Source organism: Psammomys obesus, unplaced genomic scaffold (genome assembly GCF_907164565.1).
Source record: "Psammomys obesus unplaced genomic scaffold, mPsaObe1.curated_primary_1811, whole genome shotgun sequence".
In the NCBI taxonomy this organism is placed as follows: Eukaryota; Metazoa; Chordata; class Mammalia; order Rodentia; family Muridae; genus Psammomys; species Psammomys obesus.
The window spans coordinates 25537541-25564559 of NW_026596069.1; the positions used below are offsets into that span (position 1 = coordinate 25537541).

At 49.6% G+C, this 27019-nt stretch overlaps 2 protein-coding genes across 3 annotated transcripts in view; both read left to right on the plus strand.

The window, feature by feature from the left end:
* Window positions 1–20985, plus strand: part of Smg5 (SMG5 nonsense mediated mRNA decay factor) — a 28379-nt gene extending 7394 nt beyond the window's left edge. Inside the window, exons 5-22 of the mRNA XM_055625427.1 lie at window positions 1411–1500; window positions 2894–2983; window positions 3878–3956; window positions 5975–6100; window positions 6209–6277; window positions 7609–7817; window positions 8332–8469; window positions 8630–9256; window positions 10965–11140; window positions 12164–12239; window positions 12842–13017; window positions 14099–14257; window positions 17187–17246; window positions 17594–17753; window positions 18067–18157; window positions 18915–18989; window positions 19338–19476; window positions 19646–20985. Of these exons, the coding sequence (XP_055481402.1) occupies window positions 1411–1500; window positions 2894–2983; window positions 3878–3956; window positions 5975–6100; window positions 6209–6277; window positions 7609–7817; window positions 8332–8469; window positions 8630–9256; window positions 10965–11140; window positions 12164–12239; window positions 12842–13017; window positions 14099–14257; window positions 17187–17246; window positions 17594–17753; window positions 18067–18157; window positions 18915–18989; window positions 19338–19476; window positions 19646–19729 (2624 nt within the window). The 3' untranslated portion in view covers window positions 19730–20985. The remainder of the gene's footprint in view (window positions 1–1410; window positions 1501–2893; window positions 2984–3877; window positions 3957–5974; window positions 6101–6208; window positions 6278–7608; window positions 7818–8331; window positions 8470–8629; window positions 9257–10964; window positions 11141–12163; window positions 12240–12841; window positions 13018–14098; window positions 14258–17186; window positions 17247–17593; window positions 17754–18066; window positions 18158–18914; window positions 18990–19337; window positions 19477–19645) is intronic.
* A 1867-nt stretch (window positions 20986–22852) lies between these two features.
* Window positions 22853–26990, plus strand: Paqr6 (progestin and adipoQ receptor family member 6). 2 transcript variants are annotated; one of them, XM_055625272.1, is made up of 8 exons: window positions 22853–23075; window positions 23926–24001; window positions 24605–24732; window positions 24833–25035; window positions 25109–25235; window positions 25895–25991; window positions 26183–26333; window positions 26655–26990. In XM_055625272.1, the coding sequence occupies exons 1-8, from the start codon at window positions 23056–23058 to the stop codon at window positions 26927–26929; spliced, it is 1077 nt and encodes a 358-aa protein (XP_055481247.1). In that variant the 5' UTR covers window positions 22853–23055; the 3' UTR covers window positions 26930–26990. The 2 variants fall into 2 exon arrangements, with proteins under 2 accessions (XP_055481247.1, XP_055481248.1); XM_055625273.1 differs by having other exon boundaries at window positions 26847–26990.
* The last annotated feature ends 29 nt before the right edge of the window (window positions 26991–27019 follow it).

Genomic DNA, 27019 nt, shown 5'->3' on the forward strand with positions numbered 1-27019 from the left:
CTGAGGAATAGGTTCTTGTGCCTCATTGTCTTCAACTTTGAATAAAGTAACCAGCCAGGGAAATGGAACACCTTCAGATACACTTTGCCCAGCCATGTGTCAGGGAACCCGTGAGTGAGGAAACCTTCAGTGTAGCATCATGCCTCTTTGAATATTTTTGTTTGTTTTGAGATGGAGTTTCTCCATGTAGCCCTGGCTATCCTGGAACTTACTCTGTAGACCAGGCTAGTCTTAAACTCGCAGAGATCCACCTGCCTCATAAGCGCTGTGATTAAAGACCATCATCCTGCTGCCTCTTTGAATCTTAAACTTAACTTTGTACCATCGTAGCTGGACTTTTCTACTTTGCGGGTTCCTTTTTTCACCCTTTATTCCCCCAGTTTTACCCCCTATCACTAGGAAAGGGGTGGGAGAGAGGGTAAAAGGATAGAGATCTGTGAATCTAATTTCCTAATTTTTTCTTTGAACATGACTACTCAAAAACTACAACCAACCCTACTGAGCATCCAACAACCCACCTATTGGGGCGTTAGCATTTATGTTCCCAGAATTCCAGATATCACACAGTTGCAGAAACTATCTGCAGCTGGCAAAACCTCTGCTAAAACAAGAGGCAAATCATAGTCAGCTGCTGTGGACAGTCCAAAGCAGCCTCATATCCCCATACCTAGGATTAAGGCGAAAACCTATTCCTTTTTTTTTTTTTTTTTTTTTTTTTTTAAGATTTGTTTATTAATAGTGTTCTGTCTGTGTGTATGCTTATACACCAGAAGAAGGCACCAGATCTCATTTTAGATGGTTGTGAGCCACTGTGTGGTTGCTGGGAATTAAACTCGACCTTTGGAAGAATAGCCAGTGTCCTTAACCCCTGAGCCATCTCTCCAGCCCCCACAAAAACCTACTCTAGTCTATTCTATCCTATCCTATCCTGTTTGTTTGTTTAGAGACAGGGTTATCCTATCCTGTTTGTTTGTTTGTTTATAGGCAGGGTTTCTCTATGTAGCCTTGGCTATCCTGGACTTGGCTTGGTATACTGGCCTCGAACTCACAGAGATCTACCTACCTCTACCTCCCAGAGTGCTGGGATCACAGGTGTGCACCATTCCTGGCTCTATTTCTGTGTTTTTTAGCGAAACCAAAATTCCAAAATTCTTATAGGTAGCTTTGATATAGTTGTTCTCTTCTCTTAACACTGGAGCCTCATCTTTTCCTATGTTGACCTTCCAGGTAGCCTTCCTCAGGCTGTCCTGTTTTGAGGGCCTTTCCTTTGTATCTCTGTGTCTACCTGCTTGCTAAATAAGTGTCTTTTCATCTCTTCTTTTCTTCACTTAGAAGGCATTTCTTCCTAGGTGGGATAGAGGAATGAGTTCATAAATTAATATCTATCTTTCTGCCCCTGACCTCTTTTAGGATGCAAGAAGCCAGTATCTGCTTCAGGAAAGGAGATGGATTGGGCACAGATGGCATGCCACCGATGTCTGGTGTACCTGGGGGATCTGTGTAAGAATCTTCACCTTTCATTTCCTCTGCTTTGGCCTATGGAAAAAGTCCATTGTAAACTACAAGGGTTTTTTTATGTCCACCCTAGCTCCCAAATAATGACACAGAGGCCTATTATTTTTAATAAATAAGCTTCAGGCGCTATAGCTGGGCAGATACTGAGCTGTTCTAACCCAATTATGCTGGCCTGGCCTACTTCCTAGCCACGTGCCATCTTGGTCTCGCTCTGGCATCTGCTTCTTTATCGGTATCCTGATGCCAATTCCTCTCTGTCTCTGTGGTCTCCCCTGAGACCCTCTTCCTGTATCGGAAGTCCTACTTTATCTTTCCTGTCCAGCTATTGGCTGCTCAGCTCTTTATTAACCAATCAGAAGGTGATGGAGAACAGTTTTTAGGAAACATTGAGACAGGAGATGCTTCATAAAAATGACAGTGCCAAAGTCTGGACTGCAACAAGGTCTCTGGGTACAGAAATCAGCATTTGAATATACAGTGTACAGAAGCATCCTCTGACAGTCCCGACTGCTTCAGTTGTTGGTACCATCTTTTACATATTGGAGTGCTGAAGAAACAGTTGGTAGGTAACAATGCCCTGTCTTTCACTGCCTGTGAGTCAGTTCCCTATCTCCATAGGGATGGGGAAATACCTTTGATATTTGCTGGGAATTGAACTCATGACCTTTGGAAGAGCAGCCAGTGCTCTTAACCTCTGAGCCATCTCTCCAGCCCTACCTTTGATATTTGAAGTAGTCAGGATGATCACTATTTCAGGAGCTCAGGAAAATTCTAACCTGGGTCCATCTCCTTCTTGGAGGCTTTCTATTATCTCACTGGACTCCTAGGTGAATAGGAGCTTGAGCATCAAGAAGCTCAGAGAGCACTTCCTGCATGGCATATGTTGCTGAGACTGGAAAGGTGTGCTCCTGCTTTTCAGCCGTGCGTCTCTATAGCCTTGCTAGTGTGGACTTGCTGGAAACATTACATTTCACTGCTTCCCTAGCTCTGTTCCCACTGTACTCCTGGTGTACTCACTGTCACTGGTGTGCACAGAGTTTCCTGTTTTACATTAGCTAGACTGGTGTCTTCCTGTAGAATCATCCAGTTGCATTTCAGGACCAAATACCAAAGGTCTTTGCAAGCATTTATATTTGCAGCAGCTCCCTGCCTTAGGAAGACAATCAAGATGACCTGCTCTCTTTACAGATGCTGATTCTTTACCTTGTGAATCATCAGCAAGGAAGAAAGTCAGGCACTGTGTGTAGTCACACAGACTTAGGATTCTGTCAGAGACTTTACAGTCTGTGTCTTAGTTCATGTCCCTGCCTCCCAGGCTCTGATGTGGGGAAGAGCTTTCAAAAACAGAATCATTGCATTTCTCTTCTTTCTCATATAGCACGATATCAGAATGAATTGGCTGGTGTGGACACTGAGCTGCTAGCTGAGAGATTTTACTATCAAGCCTTGTCAGTAGCTCCCCAGATTGGTAAGTACTAACCAGAGCGTTTTGGAAAGGTAGACAGTTCTGTTGGTCATAGACAGACCTTGTGGTCATTTCTCCTGGTCATTGATTCTCCTGCTGTCAATGTTTCACCTTGTGTGTGTGTGTGTGTGTGTATTCTCCCCTTTTTGAAACACACAAGGAAAGAAAAATGAAAACAAGTCTTAACTGAGAAGGAAATGTCTCCCCTATCTGTGGGATTGCTGTAGAAAGAAGAAATCATGCATCAGTTTGCCCACAGAAGATGTAGTGGGAGAAGGGATAAGATTCTGTCTCAAGGGCTGGAGACATAGCTTAGTTGGTAAAGTGCTTGCCAAGCACGCATAAAGGCCCTGTGTGACCCTTAGCACTGCAGAAGCCAGGCCTGGTGGTATATACCTAACAGTCCCAGTGCTTGAGATAGAGAATCTGGAAGATCACAACTTCAAGGTCATCCTTGGCGATATGCCACGTTTGAGACCAGTCTGAGCTATAATATCCTATCTGGGGGGGGGGGGGGGGGGAATATATATATGATGGCGTTATAGATAGGAATGGGGATTGACATGTAGGATGTAGTAAGGAACTTAGATGTTGAACAAATGTACTGAGCTGGAAGAAAGAAGAGGGGCCCCACTGAAGAGCTGCAGTATGACTGAAAGGGTGCAGCCCAGGGTTCAGGAAAGTACTGGAAAACCAAAATGGAATGATAGGGGAATAAGCTAGTGATTCCTTGGAGGAGTGAGACGGACGTGCCAGTCAACTGGAACTGAGGTTCCAGTTTTTCCTGCAGGCCCAGCATTTTCCCCCTGGAGTTTTCTGATGCTTTAGTGTTGGTTGGGCTTGACAACCTTGACTAAGGATTGTGGACTTAAATTGATGAATTCTCTTTGACTCCAGGAATGCCATTCAACCAGCTGGGCACCCTTGCAGGCAGCAAGTATTACAATGTGGAAGCCATGTATTGCTACTTGCGCTGGTAAGTGTTTACCAGCTCTTTCCCAAGCCCTGTAGTCCTGCTTTCACATTTATTTCATCTGTGCTTTCTCTCTTCCCCATCTTTAATTTTTCCATCTTTCGCCAGTTTCTGGCTAAGATAAAGGCATGCTAGATTGAGGGTCTCTTCATTCAAGGGTATCCTGACAACAGCCCTTCTTAATTTTGCAGAGCCACGTGGATTTATAGTCCTTTGAGATGTTAAAATATGATAAATGTTTTTATTTTGTTGTTCCTGTGTTGGGTTTTTCTGAGACAAGGTCTTGCTGTGTCCCTGTGGCTGGCCTAGAGTTCACTGTGTAGCCAAAGCTGAACTCAAGCTTGCAATGGTCCTCTTTCCTCCATCTCTCAAATGCTGGGTTATAAGTGTATAGACCATAATAGCCAGAACTGCTGGCTTTCTATAGAAGGAAATTTGTTTTTGTTTTTGTTTTTTTTTTTAATTTATTTAATTTTTATTTTATGTGCATTAGTGTGAAGGTGTCGGATCCCTTGGAATTTGTGTTACAGACAGTTGTGACCTGCCATGTGGGTGCTGGGAATTGAACCTGGTCCTTTGGAAGAGCAGACAGTGCTCTTTACCACTGAGCCATCTCTCTAGCCCTTTTGTTTTTTAATTCATTATTATTATCATTATTATTATTATTATTATTGTTATTGTTATTTTAGGTTTTCTTATTTTATGTATGTGAGTCTTTTGCCTGCATGTATGTTTTTTTAAAATGTATTTTATTTAATGTACATGATTTCTCTATCTGCATGTACACCTATATGCCAGAAGAGAGCAACAGAGCCTAGTATAGATGGCCCAGAGGTACCATGTGGTTGCTGGGAATTGAACTCAGGACCTCTAGAAGAACAGACAGTGCTCTTAGCCACTGAGCCATCTCTCCAGCCCCTGCATGTATGTTTTTACCTCTCATGTAAACCTGGTGCTGAAGGATGTCAGAAGAGGGCATTAGATCCTGAATCTGGAGTTACAAATGATTGTGAGCTACCTTGTAGGTGCTAGGAATCAGAAACAGGAGGATCAAAAGTTCAAGGCCAGCCTTAGCTACATGAGACCCTATCTCAAGAAAGCAAAAACCACAAAGACAAACACATCCCAGCTGGAGAAATGGCTCAGTGGTTAAGGGTGATTAATTGCTCTTCCAGAGGTCCTGAGTTCAATTCCTGGCGACCACATGTTGGCTCTCAGCCATTCATAATGGGATCTGATATCTGCTTCTTGTGTCCAGATGTACATGAAGACAGAGCACTCATATACATAAATAAATCTTTTTTTTTTTTTTTTAAAAAGACGTCACGGAGTGCAAGTTGTTGGTTTTGTATTGGAGATTCAGCACTACCATGTGGCAGCTGTGTAACGTGGGTAGCTCACTCCTGCAGGCTTTTATTACAGTATAGTATTATGTGCCTAACCCAGGTTAAGTGTAGAAGCATTAGTAAATAATGCATGTAAACACACTTGGTTGCAGGAAATGTTTGTACAGTGCTACCCACTGCAAGATTGTTTATTTCAGGGAGAAGTTAAGCTTGTAACAAAGTACCCCTTTTACCCAGAGAGGAGAATATAGATGATACCATCTTTACTTGGATGCATCTGTGTGTGTGTGTGTGTGTGTGTGTATGTATGTCCCTCCCTCCCTTCCCAGGAAAGATGGCTCAATAGTCTTTGCCTTGAGTTTGTATAAAGAAATTGGAACACCCCTTATTTAATAGTAATGTTTTTTTTTTGTTTTGTTTTTGTTCGTTTGTTTGTTTCGGATTTTCGAGATAGGGTTTCTTTGTACAGCCTTGGCTGTTCTGGACTTTCTTTGTAGACCAGGCTGGCCTCGAAATCACAGAGATCCACCTGCCCCTGCTTCCCTGAGTGCTGGGATTAGAGATGTGTGTCACTCTCCCCAGCTGTTACGGTTTCTTTAAGCCCCAGCAGGTGACCTTTCCCATTTCCTCTAATTCCCCTGTCCAGATGTAGTAGCTTACCCGTTTCTCCTTCAGCATCCAGTCAGAGGTATCCTTCGAGGGAGCCTATGGAAACCTCAAGAGGCTATATGACAAGGCAGCCAAAATGTACCACCAGCTGAAGAAGTCTGAGACCAGGAAGTTGTCCCCTAGCAAAAAGCGGTAAGTGGGGCTGATGGGGAGGAAGGGTCTTTTTGCAGGGCTGCAGTGGGACCACAGGGACTTTAGAGCCGTTCGTTCCACTTGTACCCTGTGTTTCTTTCATTTCAGATGCAAAGACATTAAGAGGTTGTTGGTGAACTTCATGTACCTACAAAGCCTGTTACAGCCCAAAAGTAGGTGAGTGTGAACAGGAATGGTATCAGGCAAGCCCTATTCCTTAGGCGCCTTATATGGGTCAAGGAAAGAGCATTTGCTAAACTGTGCTTTCTGTGGAAAGAGCCACTACCTGGTTATCCTTGGCATCCCTCACAACTGTGTCTGGGCCGTCCTGGCTAACACAAGGTGAGTGCTTACTGGATGCTGAAGGAGTGACTGACCCACTGAAGAGACACCCACATTCTTTCTTGTGGGTTTTTTCTTTCTTTTTTTTTTTTCCTGTTCCATGCTGAGGCTGAAACACACTCAACCATTATTATTTTGTTTGTTGTTTTTGTCAGTTGATGAAGAGCCTTGTTTATACTAGGCAACCTCATTGACATCAGCACCCCCTCCCCACCTCCTGCAAATTCTACACAGTCTACTTGTAGTGGAAGGCCACCTGTAGCGGTCTTTTTTAAAATTATACTTTATTTGGGGGTGTTTAGGCCTCTACCTCTCTACCTCCTTTCTACCAATCCTCAGCCTTAAGCAGGAGAGAGAAAAGGTTAGTGGGAAGAGGGGCCCAGACCCCTTTACTTCTCCCGGCTAGTTAGGGTCAAGAGGTTCTTTTAGGGCTGTATACCAATCTCCATCAACTGCAAACCAGGCTAGCAGGCCCCTTCCTGCTGTTGCTCCCCGAAGCGGTTCTCTGTCTGCTCCAAACCGTCACACTCTCTGGTCACTGCAAACTACTGAACATCACCGAATGCCACCTAACATCACACCAACTAGGTCTCCTATTGAGTCCTAGAATACACCTCTCTCTGTGGCCGGTAGAAGGCTGTTACCAGCTGGCAGAGATCATGCCTCGAATGTGACAGTTAACAGGTGTGGACAAACTACAGCCCAACTAAAATCCCACACTTTGGATTAAAACGAGCATTTTTACATAACACAAAGAAACCAAAGCTTTCATTACAGGCTCTATTCTAGGGTCCCTTAGTATTTCCTTTTTTGTTTGTTTGTTTGTTTGTTTGTTTGTTTTTGAAACATGGTCTTACTGTATGACCCTTGCTGGCCTGAAACTCTGTGTAGCTATGTGGATCATGCTAGCCTTGAATTCACAGAGATCTTCCTGCCTCTGCCTCATAAGTGCTGGGATTAAAGACGTATGCTATCAGCTGATTCATTTGTTTGTTTGCTTGCTTGCTTGCTTATTTAATGTGCTAGGGGTTGAACCCAAGGCTTATGCACGCTTGGCGAACACTTTGCCCTTGAACTACATTCCTAGTCTCTGAGTTTTGAATTGTCAGTTCTTTACCATTCCCACCTCGTCGCTGACATCCCTTGTTCTTCCTGCCTTTCCACAGCTCCATGGACTCAGAACTGACCTCACTTTGCCAGTCAGTCCTAGAGGATTTCAACCTCTGCCTCTTCTACCTACCCTCCTCACCCAACCTTGGCCTAACAAATGAGGATGAGGAGGAATGTGAAAGTGGATATGCTTTCCTCCCTGACCTACTCATTTTTCAGATGGCCATCATCTGCCTCATGGGTGTGCATAGTCTAAAGAGAGCAGGTAGGCTTTATCATGTCCCTTTGCTCCCTGTGTCCACAAGACTTTCTTCCACAAGTAATCCCTTCCTGCCTAGGGAACTGGGAGGACTAGGAAAGCTAGTAATAGGACCTCCTGTGAAGAAGCCAAGGCAGCTGTGGGTTCCTACTTCTCCCCAACCCCCCCCTCCACAGGCAACCATATAGTCTCCAGGGTCCAGGCTTTGGTATCTGAACCCTTAAGCAGTCGGGAACCCTTTTTGGCAGAGATAGTGGGAGGCAGTGCTAGGTTCCAAGGCTCTTGGGTTACCAAAGCCCAAGAAAGATGAGTTAGGATAAGAGGGTACACCTACATGAAAAAGTGTAGGATGAGCTGGTACATTCTAATTTTTGGGAAGGTAGATACTATTCTAAAACCTCAAGAAAACTTTTTTTTATCATAGAAACAGCTTTGAAGAGTAGTTGGGTCATTGGATGAGTTGAGAGCAGGTAAAACAGGTTGGAATTGATGATGCTTACTCCTGCTCTTCTGGTTTTAGGATCCAAGCAGTATAGTGCAGCCATTGCTTTCACCCTGGCCCTCTTCTCCCACCTTATTAATCATGTCAACATACGGCTGCAGGCGGAGCTGGAAGAGGGCGAGAACCCTGTCTCTGCTTTTCAGAGTGATGGCACAGGTTTGAGGCTGGGGTTGGTTATGATTGGAAAGTGTGCATGGGACTTGGGGGATAAGGAAGGAAATTCATACCTAGTGGGAGGTGTTGTGAAAGGACATGTTTCAGCTTACAAGTCCTAGTTTTTTTCCATTTCTCACCCATGGCTTTCCTTCTTACACAGATGAACCAGAGTCAAAAGAACCACTAGAAAAAGAGGAGCTGGAGCCTGAGCCTCCCACTGTGGTGCCCCAAGCTGATGAGGCCAGAAAGAGCCGTAAGCACTCCCGACTCTCTTGTCTCCGTCGCCGCCGCCGCCGCCGCTGCCGCCGTCGCCGCCGCCACCATCTTCCTAAAGCTGGTGATGACAGTGACCTGAGTGAAGGTTTTGAATCAGACTCAAGCCATAACTCTGCCCAGGCCAGTGAAGGCTCAGACAGTGGCTCTGACAAGAGTCTAGAAGGCAGGGGTACTGCTTTTGATGCAGAGACAGACTCAGAAATGAACAGCCAGGAGTCCCGGTCAGACCTGGAAGATATGGAGGATGAAGAAGGGACACGGGTGCCAGCCTTGGAGGCCCCGCAGGCCAGATCAGAGGCTCCTGATTCCCTCAATGGCCCTCTTGGCCCCAGTGAGGCAAGCATTGCCAGCAATTTACAAGCCATGTCCACCCAGATGTTCCAGACCAAGCGCTGCTTCCGACTGGCTCCCACTTTCAGCAACCTGCTCCTACAGCCCACCACAGAGCCTAACAATGTAGCCAGTCACAGGTCTTGTGTCAATGGGGACGTGGACAAGCCTTTAGAACCAGGTATGTGGGTCTCTATGTCCTGCTTGAGTACATGAGAGACTGCTTTCTCTTAGAAAGTAGTCCTTGGTGCTTCACTGTCACCCAGGATCCTTTCCCTGTGGACATACTCATTTCCAGATTCCAAGACATTTGTTGTCTTGCTGCTTTGTACCGTAGACTGCCCTGTGGCTTTGGGTTCTTTTCTCCTCACATTGGCAGTAGTAGAGACTTCCCTTATGGTGTCCAACTACCCCCAGGCTCCAAGAAGCTGGACATATTCTTTTGTTAGAGCAGTATGTTTGAATGACACTCAGGTGTCATCATTGTGGAGCCTTTTTTAAAAATTTATTTATTTTTTGTATGTGAGTGCTCTATCTGCATGTACACATGCATGCCAGAAGACAGCATCAGATCCCAGTATAGATGGTTTTAAGCTACCATGTGGTTGATGGGAATTGAACTCATGACCTCTGGAAGAGCAGACAATTGCTGAGCCACCTCTCCAGCCCCCTGTGGAGCCTATTTTATATCAAGTACTAGGCTAGACTGTTCTGGAGTGTTGTCTTCTCTTTTGCTACTACTGGGGAGCCAACCTAGGGACTCAGGCAGGCTGCCCAAGTGTTACACCACTGAGCTGCATCCTCAGTGGCTAGGGTGTTGTCTTGCCTTCAGCAGTCTGTAGTGGAGGAGCTGCCCTCCCCGTTCTAACTCCTGTTTTTAACCTCAGACTTTGTACAGGGTGTTCCCCTTGTCCGGAGCATGCAGAAGCATGTCCTTTCTTGCCTTAGTAAGCCTACCACTTGTTTTTTTTTGTTTTTGTTTTTTTTTTGGTTTTGTTTTTTGTTTGGTTTTTGAATTTTTGAGACATGGTTTCTCTGTGTACTCCTGGCTGTCCTGGACTCACTTTATAGACCGGCCTCTGTAATCCCAAAGCATTGGGATTATAGACGTGCCCCCACCGTGCATGGTTCCCATTTGATTTTTTGAGACAAGTTCTTTCTGTGTAGTCTTGGCTGTCTTGGAACTTGCTCTGTACACCAGGCCTCAAACTCAGAGATCTGCCTGCCTCTGCCTCCCGAGTGCTGCCTCCCGAGTGCTGAGATTAAATTTGTAAACCGGGCCTCAAACCCAAACTCCGGGATCTGCCAGCCTCTGTTTCCTGAGTGCTGAGATTTCCTTGTAGGTTACATGTGCCATCTGTCCCACTGCAGCCTCCACCCTTTGCTGTCTGACTTACTTGTCTTGAGACTAGACTGAGCTTTAGGAGAGCTAAATAATATGTCTTCTCTCTTTGTATTCCTAGTGCTTAACACAGTGCCTGGCATGGGAGTGGAACTTTTGAGATTTAAGAAATTTTAAGTGGCACACACCTGTAATGCCAGCACTCGGGAAGGCAGAGGCAGGTGGATCTCTGCGAGTTTGAGGCCAGCCTGGTCTGCAAAGTGAGTCCAGGAGAGCCAAGGCTACACAGAGAACGTTGTTTCAAAAAAAAAAAAAAAAAGAAAGAAATTTTAAGTGAAGTCAGGTGTTGTGGTACATGTCTTTAACCCCAGCCTGAAGCTCTTGGTTTAAAAGTTAGTGGGCCTGGAGCAGTGGGGCAGAGGGCTGACCATGAATGATATCAGAGTCTAGGTCAGCTGGAATGGGTGGGTAATGCTCCCTGAAAGCACCGGAACCTGTTGCCAAATGCTGTTCAGTGCTTATTCCTGTTTTCTCTCCTTTACCCCAGCCTCTGAGGATGGCTCTGAGTCAGAGGGGAGTGAGTCCAGCAGCCGCTCCTGTCGCAATGAGCGCAGCCTTCAGGAAAAGCTGCAGGCCCTGATGGCCGAGGGCCTCCTTCCTGCTGTGAAGGTCTTCCTGGACTGGCTTCGGACCAACCCTGATCTCATCATCGTGTGTGCTCAGGTGTTTACCCATGCCCTATGTCTTTAGGTCCCACAAGGTTGGGAGGGAGATGACATAGGAAGGGGCTGAAGCAGCCCATTTAGTGGTCTGTCAAGAACCCAGTTGCCTTGTAGGCATGACCTTTTTCCTCAAAATGCTATGGCCAGGAGACAGAGAGGAAGCTGCTCATTCTGCTTTGTTTTCCCAAAGCTGACTTAATAACTGACATTCTGAGTAATGTTGGGAACCAGACTCGGTACACATGAAAGAATACAGAGAAAAGAGAGACAGTAAAGTGGAAGGCAGCAGCAGAGATGGAAACTTAGGTCATATTTGAGGCTTCCCAGGCAGAGCCTGGGGCTTAGGAGAGGTACTCTTAGAAGCTAGTATTGTCAGGCTTGCTGCAATAGGGCCTGCAATGGGGCCATGCCTGTACCACCTTGGGATCAGAGCCTCAGTCTTAAGTTTTTTTTAAAACAAAAAACAAACAAACAAACAAAAAAACCCCAAAAACAGGGTTTCTCTGTGTAGCCTTGGCTTTCCTGGACTCTCTCTGTAGACCAGGCTGGCCTCAGAGTTCCGTCTGCCTCTGCCTCCCCAAGTGCTGGGATTACAGGAGTGAGCCAATGCACCCAGCTCAGTCTTGAGCTTCTTGTTGCAGGCTCTTGTTCAGTGTTGTAGTCTTGTTCTGCTGTGTTCACCCTTATGAGTTTCTATTAGATAAGAGAAGCCAGCTCATGGCTTTCACTTTCACAGTCCAGAAAGCCTTTTCTGGGGCCATACTATGTTTTCTTTTGTTTCTTGTTTGTTTGTTTGTTTTTATTTTTGTTTCTGTTTTTTAAGACGGGGTTTCTATGTAACAGAGCCCTGGCCACCATACCTCATCCAGGTCCCATTTTTCAAGTCGTCTGTGAATTCTTCCTTTTTCTAATCTGCCTATCAAGTCCCTCTGGGTCTCATAACATAAGGTCCCAGGTATACCTGCCTTGATGGCTGCTGTTCTGCATTGTCTGTAGCTGGAGGACTTCTCCTTTTTCTCCCCAGAGCTCTCAAAGTTTGTGGAACCGCCTGTCTGTGTTACTGAATCTGCTGCCAGCAGCTGGTGAGCTCCAGGATTCTGGTGAGTGGGGACCTAAGACTGTTCCCTCTTACTGGCCCACCAAACTGGTTGGACCCCCTCATGTAACTTAGCTTTTGGGTAAGGAGCCTCCCAAACATATAGCACATACGGTCCAGGCCTCCTCAGTTTCCACACCCACACTGCTGCTTCTGAGCTGGTGGTCCCATGTGTAAGGGGGTGTGCTTCCTGAGGAAGAATGGAATGGCTAAGAACAGAGAGGAGGCTCAGAGCCCGGCTTGTCACTGTCATCACTGTGCTGCCTGCAGGCTTTCAGGACTGACATACGGATTTCATCATCGGCTCGTCCCATCTACCACCTTCCAACTAGTAAGGTGGAAGGTGTTCTTCCTCCGGAGACTAACCAAGAGCCTGCCTGGGTTGACTCTCTTTGTTCTCCTTCCCTGCTTTCTCCAGCTTCCAAGTCAGGTGTCCTAAAGCTCTGCCTTCTTGGCCACTTGTGCTGTCTCTCTTCCTTCCCTTTCTGTCCATCTGTCCTAGGGCTGTGTCCTGTTTCATCAGCCTAGTAATTCGATTATAGGAGGTTTTTATCTCCTGGTCATTCATTCCCCAGGGCAGTGGTCTGATATTTTCCTTCTGCCTAGGCCTGGCCCTCTGTCCTGAAGTACAGGGTCTCCTTGAAGGCTGCGAGCTGCCCGACCTCCCTGCTAGCCTGCTGCTCCCAGAAGACATGGCACTTCGTAACCTACCTCCTCTCCGGGCTGCTCATAGACGCTTTAACTTCGATGCAGATCGGCCCCTGCTCAGTGCTTTAGATGAGGTAAGGGACTTGCTCCCTGACACAAGAGCCAGGCCTTCACACATGGCAGGGTTTCTTGGCTGGGGCAGGACACCCTCATACAAACAGGGGGTACCCTCAAGGCTACAGGCTTATCTTGACAGGTGCCCCTCCAAAGGGGTGCTACTAGCAGTGTCTCCTCCTGCTGAGGGCAGAGCAAGCTAATCAGGACTTGGAATTCTCAGCTTCTCTAGGCCAGAACTGAACATCAGTCTGGCTTGCAGAGCTAGAAAACACATATGGTGCGCTTTGGTCAGCAGCTTTCTCCATTGAGTCTATTACCATATAGGCCACCTGGGGGCAGCAGAGGAAAGCCAAGCTAGAAGGCTGCTGAATTGCCTCCAGCCTTCCTCCTGGCTGTTTCCTTTACAGCAGAGAGGCTTGGTTGTATTTGTTTTATTTTGGGATTTTTTGAGGGGGAGTATTTTTTTTTTTTTTTTTTTTCAGACAGGGTTTCACTGTGTAGCCTTGGCTGTCCTGGGCTCAACTTGTAGACCAGGCTGGCCTTGAACTCACAGAGATCTCCCTTCCTAAGTGCTGGGATTACAGGCATAGACTGCTGTGCCCAGCTTTGGTTTTATATTTTAGAGTTTTAGGTCAAATTTCTCTTTGGGGGGAGGAGGAAGGGTTTTACTGGCTAAAAAAAAGTTGAGAACTATGATCCTAGTAAGTTGCTCTTGTTTTACAAGTGAGAGCTAAGAGTCTGAGGAGAGATGGCATTAGAACAAGTCTCCTTTCTCTTGGACCAGTGCTCTTTGTCCTTTTTTGCAGTACTGGGGATTAAACCCGTGGACCCATACCTGCTGGGCAAGTGCTGTACCACTGAGCTACACTCAGTGCTCTCTGTTCTCTCTCTCCAGCCTAAGACCGGGCCTTCTGCTCCTTCTAGGAGTCTCTGCCCCTGCTAGCTGCAGTTAGGGGGTCTGCCTCTTGGTGCCCTTCCCCACTCTGTAGACCACATGCCTTTCCAAGGTGCCCTTGGTCCTATGAGGGGCTGGGTTAAGCATGGTGGCAGGAGGGCAAGAGCATCTGCTCAGATCGGCTCGGTTTCCACTCTCCCCAGTCGGTGGTCCGCATCTGCTACATCCGCAGCTTCGGGCACTTTGTTGCTCGCTTACAAGGCAGCATCCTGCAGTTTAACCCAGAGGTTGGCATCTTCGTCAGCATTGCTCAGTCTGAGCAGGAGAGCCTGCTGCAGCAAGCCCAGGCCCAGTTTCGTATGGTGAGTCAGCCTTCCCTTCCCTGGAAACGCCTTCCGTTGGTCTCTCTGAAGAACCAGAGTAAAGGGCTCAGCTGCACAGGTAGATCTCCCCTGAAGAAGTAGGAAGCCAGTTTGAAGGCCCAGCAAGGCCTAAGAGGTGGTGCTGCTAGTCAGGGTGTGAGAGATACTTTGAGCAGAGGCAGTGTGTCTCAGGAGTTCTCCTCAGACTAACTTAGTCTTGAGGCCATCTCTGTCACCACTGAGTCTGTGAAATAGACAAGTCACTGAACCTTTCTTGGCTAGCTTCCTCTCACAAGTGCAGGGATACATAGAATCAGCTTTGGGTAGGTGAGAAGATAGAATGATGGTACCTGTCAGTCACCTTGCACACTGTCCTGGAGAGGGATGCTTACCAGGTGTTCCCATGCTTTCCTTTTACAGAGGTTAAAACTGGGGAATGGAATAGACTGTGGGGCTTAAACATGGAGGAACTTTCTTGTTTGAGACATGGTCCCATCTAGGAGCAAGCTGTGTCCTGTGCTGCCCAGCACAAGCACTGACAGTTGACTCTGTCCTGCCTGTCAGGAGCTTGAACACTGGAGTTAAGCAGTAAATGAGGCACTCTCTTCCCTTGTTGGCCTCCTCTGAGCAATAGTTGCTTCTCTGTGTGCACTACAGCAGTGTTCTCCCTCCTGAGAGGGAGTCACAGCCCTTGTGTGTCAGCCAGCCTCAGGCCCCTTCTCCCACACCAATCTCTTCCTCGATGTACTTCTTTTCTCCCAGCCATGAGCCATCAGCTTCCTGATCTGAATCCATTGCTGTGAACATTTTGACAGGCATATGAAGGGCACATATTCCCCAGAAGCTCCCTTCCTTGCTGCCTTACAAACAAGCACATTCTGTTAAAAACAAAGCCTTTGTGTTAAGGGTGGAGCTACAAAAATAGTGATGGGGAAGTGACATAGCTTCAAAATAAAACTTTTAGAATTTTTGCAGGCTTTTTCTCTAACTCACAGCTCTCAAAGAGGTAGGGACAGGGGACAGTGAGTGCCCGGTCATGTGCTAGATGCTACAGGCCACACTACTTTCTGTTCTGCCGAGGTCACAGACTTACCCCAAGTAGCTCACTCCCAACTGCCATCTCCTGTCATGCGCTGGAGCATGCTGTGCTTAGTCTGTTTTGCCAGCGCCCTGACGTTTCACCGGCAGCCTCTCTGTGGCATGGGTGTTCATGTCCTCACTTCGTGTCTGCAGAAACAAAGGAAGGTCCAAGACACCAAGTCAGATTGGAAGACAGGGCTCTGATGTTGTTGGGAAAACCTTAGTTACTTGATTTTAGTCTTTTTTAACAATGGATGGATTACAGGCATATGCACCATGCTTGGTACCAAACTTGAACACTCATCCCAATTGTTCTGTGCTGCTTTGGGGCCTTAATTTCTGTATAGCCCGTGTGATCACCAGGAGCTACTGACCCACTACTAAGAACTCTTAGGAACTCTCTCACATGTACTTTTGAAGAAGGATTTCTCTCTGAGGCCAACAGACCCACATCTGTCTGAGCTGCTAGACTGCCGGTGCCCTAGCCTTCAGCTGGCATGGCTCTCCCCTTCCTTCATTCAGGTGGACTCCACACACTTGCACTAATCCCTGAAGGGAATTACAGAGGGGCCTTGATCACCTTTTTGCATCTTGGCATTTCATAGTGACAATTTAGCATAAAAACTCAGGTTCATAGGCTCAGTTTCTGCAGAGAGAAAAGAGGGGAGACTACTTTGCATTCTCCATTTCTGTAAGGGTGTGACCTTCATCAACTCTGCTTTTCTGTTCTTTCCTTCTCTGCCAGTGCTCCACAAAGGGGATGGGTTGGCATTTGGGGCAGGGTAGTTCTTAACTGTGCAGGAGTCTGCAGGGGAGAAGTGGGTCTTGCCTAACCTTGGGGTAATTATCAAACTGAGCAACTGGAATTGGTGTATACTGTGGACTGTCCATTTTCACCAATTCTGTGTGACACCCTGTGTTACATTTGGTTAAGTCTTTTATTTGACAGCTCTTCAGCTTTTCCATATTTTTCACCTCTGACTACTTTGAAGAGAACCAACCAGTCACTTTATAGAGTTGTCTGATTTGGTCTCATTAGCGTGATGTCTGAAGAAATACTTGGCTCAGCTAAGAGCCTTCAGTAATACCAGTTACTTCACAGGACAAAGTGTATGAAGGGCTTGGAACTTCATTTTGAAAACTGAAAACATTCCAGATAAGGTGATGATGGACGCTGGACAGTTTTGGAAAACTGTGGCTCTAGTTAGAGATCAGTAATGAGTCAGGGAAACGAGAGGTGTGTATTAGAGCTACCTGAAGGGTTCTTGGGCTAAGCCCAAGAGATAAGGGAAGGATGCTGGTGTGCTGATTAGAGGATTCACTTGACAAGGTTGGACAGGTGACATGCAGAGAGGGGAGACAGGACCAACTCTCAGCATTCCAACTGTGGCAGTTGTGGTTCATTTACAAGTAGAGGAAGGCTAGGTGAAGGAGGAAGTGGATAGGGCTCCTGAGTAAGCAGGCACACATGTGCCTGGACAGGATGGCAGGTCTAGGGTAGGTCTGCCATGGGAAGATACTGGCAGGTTGAAAGCAGGCCAAGGTGTGTATGGTTGTTTTCCCCTGAAGGGGACCAGCTAGGAGGAACAGAGGATCAGAGGTGAGGGCCTAACACACGACAGGTAGTGTCCTACATGCTAAAAATGCTCGCTGTCTTCTCCCCATAAGGCTGTGCCAGGCATGACCTATCATTTCAGTCATGGGGGTTGTAGAGTGAATCACAAAAGAGTTGCTTTCCATGTCTCCCTCCCATCCTGTAGCAGGGGGACTTTCACACAAACCATACCTCCTTCTCTGGCTCCAGTGGAGGTCCCTAGCCCTGCTTCTCGTGACTGTGGTTTCCTTGTAGGCAGAGGAGGAGGCGCGGCGGAACAGGCTCATGAGAGACATGGCCCAGCTGCGATTACAGGTGGGCCGCGTGCACATCCTCCTGTTCTTCATCTGGCTTTTGCTTAAGCCATTTTCAGACACTACGTGCTAGGATTTTGCACCACTCTTGTGAGAACCCTTTCTTGGCCTCAGCCTGTTCTCCCTGATGCTTCCTTCTGCTTTCCATGTCTAGTTACCCCAAGCTCTATGTTCACCCACTTTTTCCCCAAGGTTGCTGGTGGAAAGACTCCTGTCCTCATAGCAGTAGGAGGATCCCTGTCCTTTAAGAACTACCTTGGCACTGGCTGCTTAGTGTCTTCTTGCTGTCCCTTTAACCCATACTGCTGAGCTCTGTGCAACTTCAGCCACTCAGCCTTTTCTTACCAGCTCGAGGTCTCTCAGCTAGAAGGGAGCCTGCAGCAGCCCAAGGCCCAGTCAGCCATGTCTCCCTACCTCATCCCTGACACCCAGGCCCTCTGCTACCACCTTCCTCTCATCCGCCAGCTTGCCAGCAGTGGCCGCTTCATCATCATCATTCCGAGGACAGGTAAGTTTATCAGGAGGTTAGGTGCTTGGCATTGAGAAACCTTATTTGATATCCAGAATATATGTGGTCTTAGTCAAGTCCTACCACTGTAGACTACAGCCTTAACAAAGGCTGTAAACACTTCTGCAGAAAACATAGGGAAGTGGATGAGAAACTTTAGTGGAAGTGCTTGGGGAGCTGCTAAGTTTATTGCTGTCTGGTCACATTTTTGACATCACAGTCCTGCCTACATCTCCCGTACCATGTAGACCTGCAGTGGTCTGCAGTCTGAGCTTACTGTCTTGTCCTTACCTACTCCTGCTCTGCCCACCAGTGATTGATGGCCTGGATTTGCTGAAGAAGGAACAGCCAGGGGCCCGGGATGGGATCCGGTACCTGGAGGCAGAGTTTAAAAAAGGAAACAGGTGAGAGTCCGGCCTTGGCTGGGACCTTTGTGCAGCCTGGGTCCATTATCCAGCATACTTAGGAGCTCTCTTCCCCCTTCAAGTGAGAGGCTGCCTGAGACATCACTCACATTCACGTGCCTCTTTGGGTCTCAGTTGCTGGGGCAAGGAGGTTGTCTAAAGCCCTGGAGATCTGAGCCACTGCCCCGTGTCCCTAAGGCAGACCTGGGCAGCACCTGCCGGGAGAAAGTAACAGATGGGGCCTACCCCTAGGCCGGGGCTCCTTTGAAGGACCTGTCTTGCTTCATGTGGTAACCAAGGACCAGGCTTCTTGTCTGCCCACTAAGGAAGCTGTTGAAGCTATCTATGGAGAAGCAAGAGCACACCCTTACCTACCCCCTTCTAGCCTTTAGGACTGAGGGAGCAAGAGAGGAAGAATGAGCTCCCCTCCACCCTCCTCTGGCCTGCCTGGTCAGGAAGCTAGCTGCACAAGGCCTGCTTTGTTTGGAGGTCACCTCCAGAAGCTCCAGTTTGAAAGTATCTGCTTCTGCTGCCTTCCTAGCTCCTCCCTTAGGAAAAACCAGAAACTTGATGTTATCAGCAGAGAAAGCCAGCCCAGTACCCAGGAAGCTACTTTAAAATGGCTCCCAGCAGCCTAATGGGAGGGATGCAGTTACCCTGTCTCCCTGAGCTGACACACTCTGCCCAGCCACAATGGCCTGCCCAGTGTAAAGCATCCTCCCTGTCTCCTGCCCCACCTTCGTCATCTCCTTTGCAGATACATTCGGTGCCAGAAGGAGGTGGGAAAGAGCTTTGAACGGCATAAACTGAAGAGGCAAGATGCAGATGCCTGGTAAAGTGTCAGCCCCCCTGAAACCTGTCAGGAGCAGACTCTGCCAGCACCTCTGTGAACTGCCCCTACCCTTGGAGCAGCATGGGCCAGCATAGCCTACCAAGACCCTCCCATAATTCCAAAGTTGCTTTAGTCCAGAGCCCTTCCCTACCTTGGCCAAAGATACCTAGGCTCAACATCTGTGTCTACATCTAGCACCAAGGCCAGCTTCTAGAACCCATTCCCAGCTGCCTGTCTTCTCTTGTCTCCTAGCACTCTCCTAGTCTCTAGCCTACCCTGTCCCCTGGAGAGTCTTATGTTCAAATTATTGAAGTGCTTGGCCTTGTTCCCTTTACCTCATATTCCCAGGACCCTCTATAAGATTCTGGACAGCTGTAGACAGCTAACTCTGGCCCAGGGGGCAGGGGAGGAGGACCCAAGTGGCATGGTGACCATCATCACAGGCCTTCATTTGGACAACCCCAGTGCTCTCTCTGGGCCCATGCAGGTAAGTCTCAGGTGAGGTGGGGAGTGTGTGGACAGCTGGGAAGAGGTACCAGAGAGTACTCAATTTCAGAACCTCCAGACAAGCCACTCTTTTCCCACTGTTACTGCTTCCCCAGCCTGCTATTTCAGATTAGGCCCTGCTTCATCTTTTCTCCTCTGTCATTCCACAGGCTGCCCTGCAAGCTGCTGCCCATGCCAGTGTTGACGTCAAGAATGTTCTGGAGTTCTACAGGCAGTGGAAGGAGATTGGTTGAGACTGGCCCCAATCTGTGCCGTGGGGCTGACTCCAGATTTCTCCTGTTCTCCCTGGCTACCAGGACCACCGCCTGTAGTCACCCCACCACATGCAGATTCAAGCACGCAAACAGGAAGGAAGGCCAGCTGCACTGAGGCTGCAAGGAGGGCCCAGGAGCCAGCTGGGAGGATGGGGGCCCCCTGTTGCCAAGGCGAAATCAGGAAAGTGAGGGAAGTGCTTGGTGTGGGAATGGTTTGTGGACCCCTGGCCAGCCTTCCACCTTAACCCTTCTGCCGTCCCCAGGGGCAGGAGCAGGCATGGTGTCTGCATTTCATGGGAGCAGTTCCTGGACTGTGAGAGGAAAGGATGCCAGAAGGGCCCGGTCCTCACCCAAGATTGAGGGTGGGTAGGGCTGGGAGTTTGGACCTCCTAGCTCTCAGGGAAGAGTTGGAAGATAATGAGTGTCTGCATGGTTCTCTGCAGACCCTACCATCCTCAAGGACCCCTCCCCCATCTCCCATGGGGGATAGGGCAGCTCTGGGGCCAGCTGTGGGGGTTCTTAGGAAAGGAAGGCCTCAAATGGCCAGTACCACAGAGCAGGGCCTGCACACTCCAAGGCCCCATTTACTTTCTGCTGTTGCTCAGCTTGCCGGCCACTTAGGGTGTGGTCTGGCTGTATGCCAGCAGTCATCCCTTCCCACCAGTTCAGTCACTGTGCTTTGTGCTCTTGGATGCTGTGCTGGGGTAAGGGGTGCCAAGGAGCAAGCGAAAGCCAAGGCCACCCCTCTCACTATCCAGGGAGGGCTGGAGAAAGAGTGGCGGAGAGGCAAGATCCCTGGAAGCTGCTTACTCGGCCCTCTGTCCTGGCCTACCCCCCTTTTTGCCCATCCTCAGGACCAGAGCCCTGGTCAGGCTAGGCAAGGGCTAGGTTTTGGAGTGTCAAATGACACTAGAGCAGAGATCATGAATAGCTGGGGGCGGGGCCAGAATGGTACCCTGAGAGCAGAGCTATAGGGGAGGCTCTGACCAGGGCTACCCCTGTTCCACCCCTCAGGCTGGAAGCAGAGCATAGCCGGGGCTGGGTTCTTTCCTGCTTCCCTCTCCTTTCCCCGACTGGCCTAGCTGCTTTGGCTGTGCTTAGAGGAGCTGGCTTCCTGCCTTCCACTAAGACAGAAGGTCTGGGAAAACGAGGGGACAGTTGGGGTTACCACATTTCCAATTCTGGCAGACTTGAGACTCAAGCATCACTTAATAAAGATCCCCTCCCCAAGCCCACTCTGTCTACTGTGCTTTCTGTGCAGGAGCTTTGCCGGGGTGAGCCTTGATGTGCTAGGCAAGCACAACATGGTTAGAGAAATAACATGCCTTTTCAGTGAAAAATAAAGAGAGCCACTTGAAGCTAAGGCTCAAATAAGACCTTGATGAGGCTGGAGAGACAGGATTCAATTCCCAGTGGTGCCTCACAACCATCCATAGCTCCAGATCCAGGAAACACACATCTCCCACTTCTGACTTCCGCATTGGTGTGGACTCATAAAAACAAAGCACTCACAAAACATTGAACATGTAGCTGACATTTTGTGCTTTTGAATGCCACAAAGAACACATACTGCCAAGAATTGTTTGAAGGACACCCAGGTGTTAGGTTTCATTTGGTTTTGGGGTTTTGTTACTGTTTTTCTTTTTTGTTTGTTTTTGGTTTTTTGAGAGGGTTTCTCTGTATAGCTTTGGCTGTCCTGACTTGGCTTTGTAGACCAGGCTGGCCTCAAACTCTCAGAGATCCACCTGCCTCTTAACTCCCAAGTGCTGGGATTACAGGAATATGCCACCATGCCGAGCAGATAGACCTTAAACTCTGACCTTTTGAGTGATGGGGATTAAAGGCATGTGCCACTATGCCTTGCCAGTGTTCTTTTGAATAGTTACTTAATTTTGCCCACCTGGCAAATTCTGCTTTTCCTGATAAGAGTGCAGTGGATATAATGGTGCTTGTAGCTGACCCTACATTGTCCCTCTGAGCTGCCTGTAAGAGCTTTGCCTTTGGTTGGCCATAGGAAGTCACTGTCTCCTTTGTTAAGAGAATCAGCTTGGGGGGCTGGAGGGATGGCTCAGAGGTTAAGAGCACTGACTACTCTTCCAGAGGACCCGAGTGCAATCCGAGCACCTACATGCCTCTCCACTAACTCCTCCCACAGACACACAGTCAAAACACCAATGTACATAAATTTAAAAAAGATCTTTTAAAACAGCTTAATGGCATGTTCATCTTGGCATGTAGTAAATATTTCCATCCTAGCACCCACTCACCTCCAACAGGCCTGGTTAGACAGCCTTTGTGGTATTACGGAAGCATGCTTACTTAAATTCTACTCATGTGACCTAATGTCTCCTAAGTCCTGTATAACGTCAGTTCTGACTTTCACTACAACTGAACTCTTATCACCAGCACATGCAGTTGAGCAAGTTCAGGAACTCAAGCAGGCTTTCAAATTGCTGTTGTAGCCAACCTGGCCTCGGACCTTGGTGGTTCCATCTCTGCAGGGTTGAGATTTCAGGAAGCACCACCACCTCTGGTTTACAGAACAGTGTTCAAGGAATATGCCTGTGGCTGGTTTGGTGTTTCCAGCAGGGTGGTGGTCTTCCGGAGGAATGGGGCTTGAAGCCAAGGTTTTTAATACTGCCTTCCTGGACTGGCAATTCAGTCAGACTGTTGCATCCTTCTCAGGTCGGCCAACATTCATTCACCAAGGGCGAAAGAGGATTGCTTGTGAGATGGAGCTAAAATTGGTTTTGGAGCCTCCTGCTTAGCAACCTTGGATCCTGGAAGGCTTTGACCCGGTGTCCTTGTCAAGGGAGATTAGATCCCAGCTTGGGCCCCTAACTTAGTCTAGACAACACAGTGAAGTGGGCCCAGACACACCCTAAAGGGCTGGCTGTGTGCTGGAGGCCAAGTGAGCTGCCTGCTAATGGGGCTGGGCCACCCTGCGCTGCCCCGTGACAGCCAGACAAGGCTAAGGATTGTTCCCCATCTCCTCCAGTCTCTCCATTCTGCCAGGCCTGGCGCACGTCCCCTGCCACTTTTCTGTCAATCTGACTGGCAGGAACCAGACTGCCTGTTGAGTCTAGTCAACATGGCTGGGAGCGTGGCCATGGAGTAACGCAGCCTACACCTGGGCAAATGGAGGTCGATCATCTGCAGAGCCTTACATTCCTCACTGCAGCAGAAATCTCCAGGTCGTGTTGCTGAGAGCAGAGGGACCCCTTCCCGGATCATCTCAGCCCTTCCCGGGGCAGCTGGACAGCAATCACTGCAGGCACCTTTCCTACACCGCTTCTTCACCTGAGATGAAGGGTCTGGGGACCAGGTTTGTGTTGTCAAGGCCCTCAGCACCAAGCTCAGAGGAGAGACTAATTGTGAAGTTTCCTACCTCCCTGGAGGACAGGCGGGGCTAGAGGCAGGAGTTGCTGGGATGTTTTAGTCTACAGAGAAGAATCGGTTCTATAGGTCCAGGTCAGTGGCCTTGCCCATCTCGTTTACCCCACCCTCGCCGTGTTTTCCCCCCAACCCCTACCTGTGCCAAGGAATGTGCTGGGCAAGGCAGCTAAGAGGCGGTCGAGGCCACCTAGGATGCAGCGCACAGGTCTGGACTGAGGGGCACTGGACCCAGGAGGCTCCAGGTGCCCCCAAGGACACAAATGGTGTCCTTTGACAAGAGGGGGGCAGCCCCTAATTCCTTGCCCTTTTTAAGCAATTTCCTCAAGGGCCCCCATTTTCTTTTGTTTTGGTTTTGGTTTGGTTTTTCCAGACAGGGTCTTGCTGTGTAGCCTTGGTTGTCCTGGACTCCCTTTGTAGACCAGGATGGCCTTGAACTCACAGAGATCCGCCTGCTCCTGCCTCCCTGTCTGCCCCCAAGTGTTGGGATTATAGGCCCAGCGAGGGCACCAATTTTGTGTCTCCGTCCTCTGCTGGGACCCTTCTGTAGTCACAGTTCTGGCTAAAGCCCAAATGGGGTTACTACCATGAGGCGGTCTTGCTGCTTCACTACAGACCCACAGAGACCTCCAACCTCTCCTCAGACCGGATGCCCAAGCTAGAGCCAGGAGGAGAAAGGGGCCACCTGTGTGGGAGCCCATCGTGGGCTCAGAGGCTCACTCTAGCCTAAGTCTGGTCATAGGAAACTGGATGGGTGCCAATCCCTGACCTTCTGTCTCCAGGTCAACGTGGAGGTATCCAGCCACAATGCTCAGCTTCAAGCTGCCTCAACTCCTTCAAGTCCATCAGGTTCCCCGGGTGAGGACTGGGCCCCAACCAATCAATCTTGGCCCTCTCCAGAGTACTCACTGGGTCAGAGATTTTCCTCATGTTAGCTATTGGGGAAGTTCCTCCTGCAAGCTAACTTTATCTTTCCATTGCAGTAAAGAACCTGTGACCTCTCCACAGCTCCAAATATCCGTTCATGCAGACTCCCTTTCTGCAGAACACTGTGTGTGAGTGTGCTTGAGAGAGAAAGTGCGTGTGTTCTCCCATCTTATCTGATCCCACTGCTTTGGTTCTGTTGTTTGCGCTGTGGCTTTGGAAGACTTGGTAAGAAAGGGCTTGGCTTGGGGCCAATGTGATCTCCAGTGCATCTTCTATCCTGTTCCCAGACACTTTTTCTTTTTCTTCTGTTTTCCAAGACAGGGTTTCTCTGTGTAGACCCAGCTGTCCTGGGAACTCCATATGTAGACCAGGCGGGCCTCAAACTCAAGAGATCCACCTGCATCTGCCTCTCAAGTGCTGGACTTGAAGACACCCCCAGCTGTTAGGAGACACTTTTCACGGGGGGGCGGGGGGGGGCGGGGGAGGGCGGAAGGCCTGCGTACCGTGACGCCTCTGCTCCCCCACTACCCACAGGTGTTCTGGGAAGATGGCATCATCTCTGGCTACCGATGCCCCACAAGCTCGGCCTTAGACTGTGTCCTCAGCTCCTTCCAGATGACCAATGAGACGGTCAACATCTGGACTCACTTCCTGCCCACTTGGTGAGCGAAGGCTCTGCCTTTGGTTCAGATGGGGTTGCCAGGTGGGGGCCAGGAACTGGCCAGGCACTGCTTCCGGGCGTCTGATAGGTGCCTGGCCCAGGTACTTCCTGTGGCGCCTCCTGGTATTGGGTAGCCCCGGCTTCCGCGCAGAGCCCTACCGCCTTCCGCTGCTGGTCTTCCTCCTGCCCGTCTGCCTCTACCCCTTCGCCTCTTGCTGCGCGCACACCTTTAGCTCCATGTCGCCCTGTGCGCGCCACATCTGTTTCTTCCTGGACTACGGGGCGCTCAGCCTCTACAGCCTGGGTGAGCTGAGGGCAGTGGGGTGAGTGGGGGTGCAGAGGGCGAGTCCCAAGCCTCAGCTCGCACCTCGCCGCAGGCTGCGCCTTCCCCTATGCTGCCTACTCCATGCCGGCCTCCTGGCTGCACAGCCATCTGCACCAGCTCTTCGTGCCCGCTGCTGTGCTCAACTCCTTCCTGTGCACCGGCCTCTCCTGCTACTCACGGTGGGTTGTGGGCCTTCCCAGGACTGGAAAGGTTAGGCAGGGCTCAGGGTTACCCCACTGCTCAGGAGCCACCCAGTACCCTATCCAGTACCAGGCCTTACTGTTATGACATTGTCTTTATGGACACTTAACAGATGTGGCATTTACATGGGGGAGGGGGGAATCCTGTGTCCTGAGGGCCTTCTCTTTTTTCTTTTTTATTACATGTATTTATTGTGTGAGTGCCATACTGCTGAGCCACCAGCCCCTATTCCTTTCCCTCCCCCTTTCCTCCTTGAGTCCCCTTTCTCCCTCCCTCCCTCCCTCTCTCCCTCCCTCCCTCCGTCCTTCCTTTTGTTTTGTTTCCCAAACAAGGTTTCTTTGTGTAGTCCTTGAACTCACTCTATAGAGCAGGCTTCAAACTCAGAGATCCGCCAGCTCTGTCTCCCCAGCGCTGGGACTAAAGGAGACCGCAGGCAGACAACACCATCTTGAGTTGCATGGCTGATCTTCCTGCCTCCACCTCGCAATTCAGGGGTCACAGGCATGCCTCAAGACACCTGTCTCCTGAGTGCTCTCTTAGCCACTGAGTTCCTTCACCCCTTTTGGCCCAAGATAACTTCTTCTTGACCTATACTCGCCCCAGGGGAGGAGACCAACCTGCTTTTCTTGCCCCTCAGGTTCCCAGAGCTAGAAAGCCCCGGGTTCAGCAAGGCTCTCCGCACAGCCGCCTTTGCCTACCCATTCTTGTTTGACAGCCTCCCGCTGTTCTACAGAGTAAGGCTACCAGGGGTCTCCTCAGACCCCCCTTCTACCTGCCTTCTTGACCTCATGGTGTCCCTCAGTCTCCAACCTCAGCTCTCTGGCTACTCTCCAGGCACAGGCCCCCTTGCCCCCACCAGTCCTAGATGTACCCCTTGTTTCTTCTCCCAAAGATGCTCCCTGGCAGCTCTCTCTTCTCTTACCAGCTGCGGCTGTGTTGGGGCAGGGCCCACAGCTGTGGGCAGGACATGCTGAGCTCCAGCCACGCCTACCACCTTCTCTGTGCGCTGCTCGCAGGCTTCCTTTTTGCAGCCCGTCTGCCAGAGCGCCTGGCACCTGGGCGCTTCGACTATATTGGTGAGCACAAGCCTGACTCAGACTGGCCTGGCGGAGCAGGAAGACTGCTTCCCCAGGTGCAGAGTGAGCTGGGAACACGGGGTATTCTAGCCTGTGGGTGGATGATAAAGCCAAGAGGGGCTATCCCAGTCCCCAGCCCCTTAGTGATGACAGCATTTAGGGCTCCGTGCAATTCAGTCCAGTCACTGCTTCAGAACCTCTAGGGGGTCAGGTTTTCTCCTTCTTAGGCCCAAAGGACAGGTGACCGACTGCCCTGCGCCACAGGTGGATCTGTTCAAAAGTGGGATGGGTGTGTGCCTGACCAGTCTGCCCTCCCTCCAGGCCACAGCCACCAGCTGTTCCATATCAGTGCAGTGCTGGGCACCCACTTCCAGCTGGAGGCGGTGCTGGCTGACATGGGGTCCCGCAGAGCCTGGCTGGCCACGCAGGAACCCATGCTGGGCCTGGAGGCCGCCGTGGCCACACTGAGCCTGGCAGGCATTGGGAACCTGCTCATCATCGCCACTTTCACAGCCCTCTTGCTCCGGAGCCCGGGAACCTGCACCCTGCTGCGGGGGAGCCCACTAGAGGAGGGACTCCAGACCAAACAACAGTGAGGTCTGGCTCTGCTACTGGCATGGAGGGGGCAGAGGCCAGGCCTCAGAACTCTGGAGGAGCCCTGACATGGGCCTGAGCCTAAATGGAGT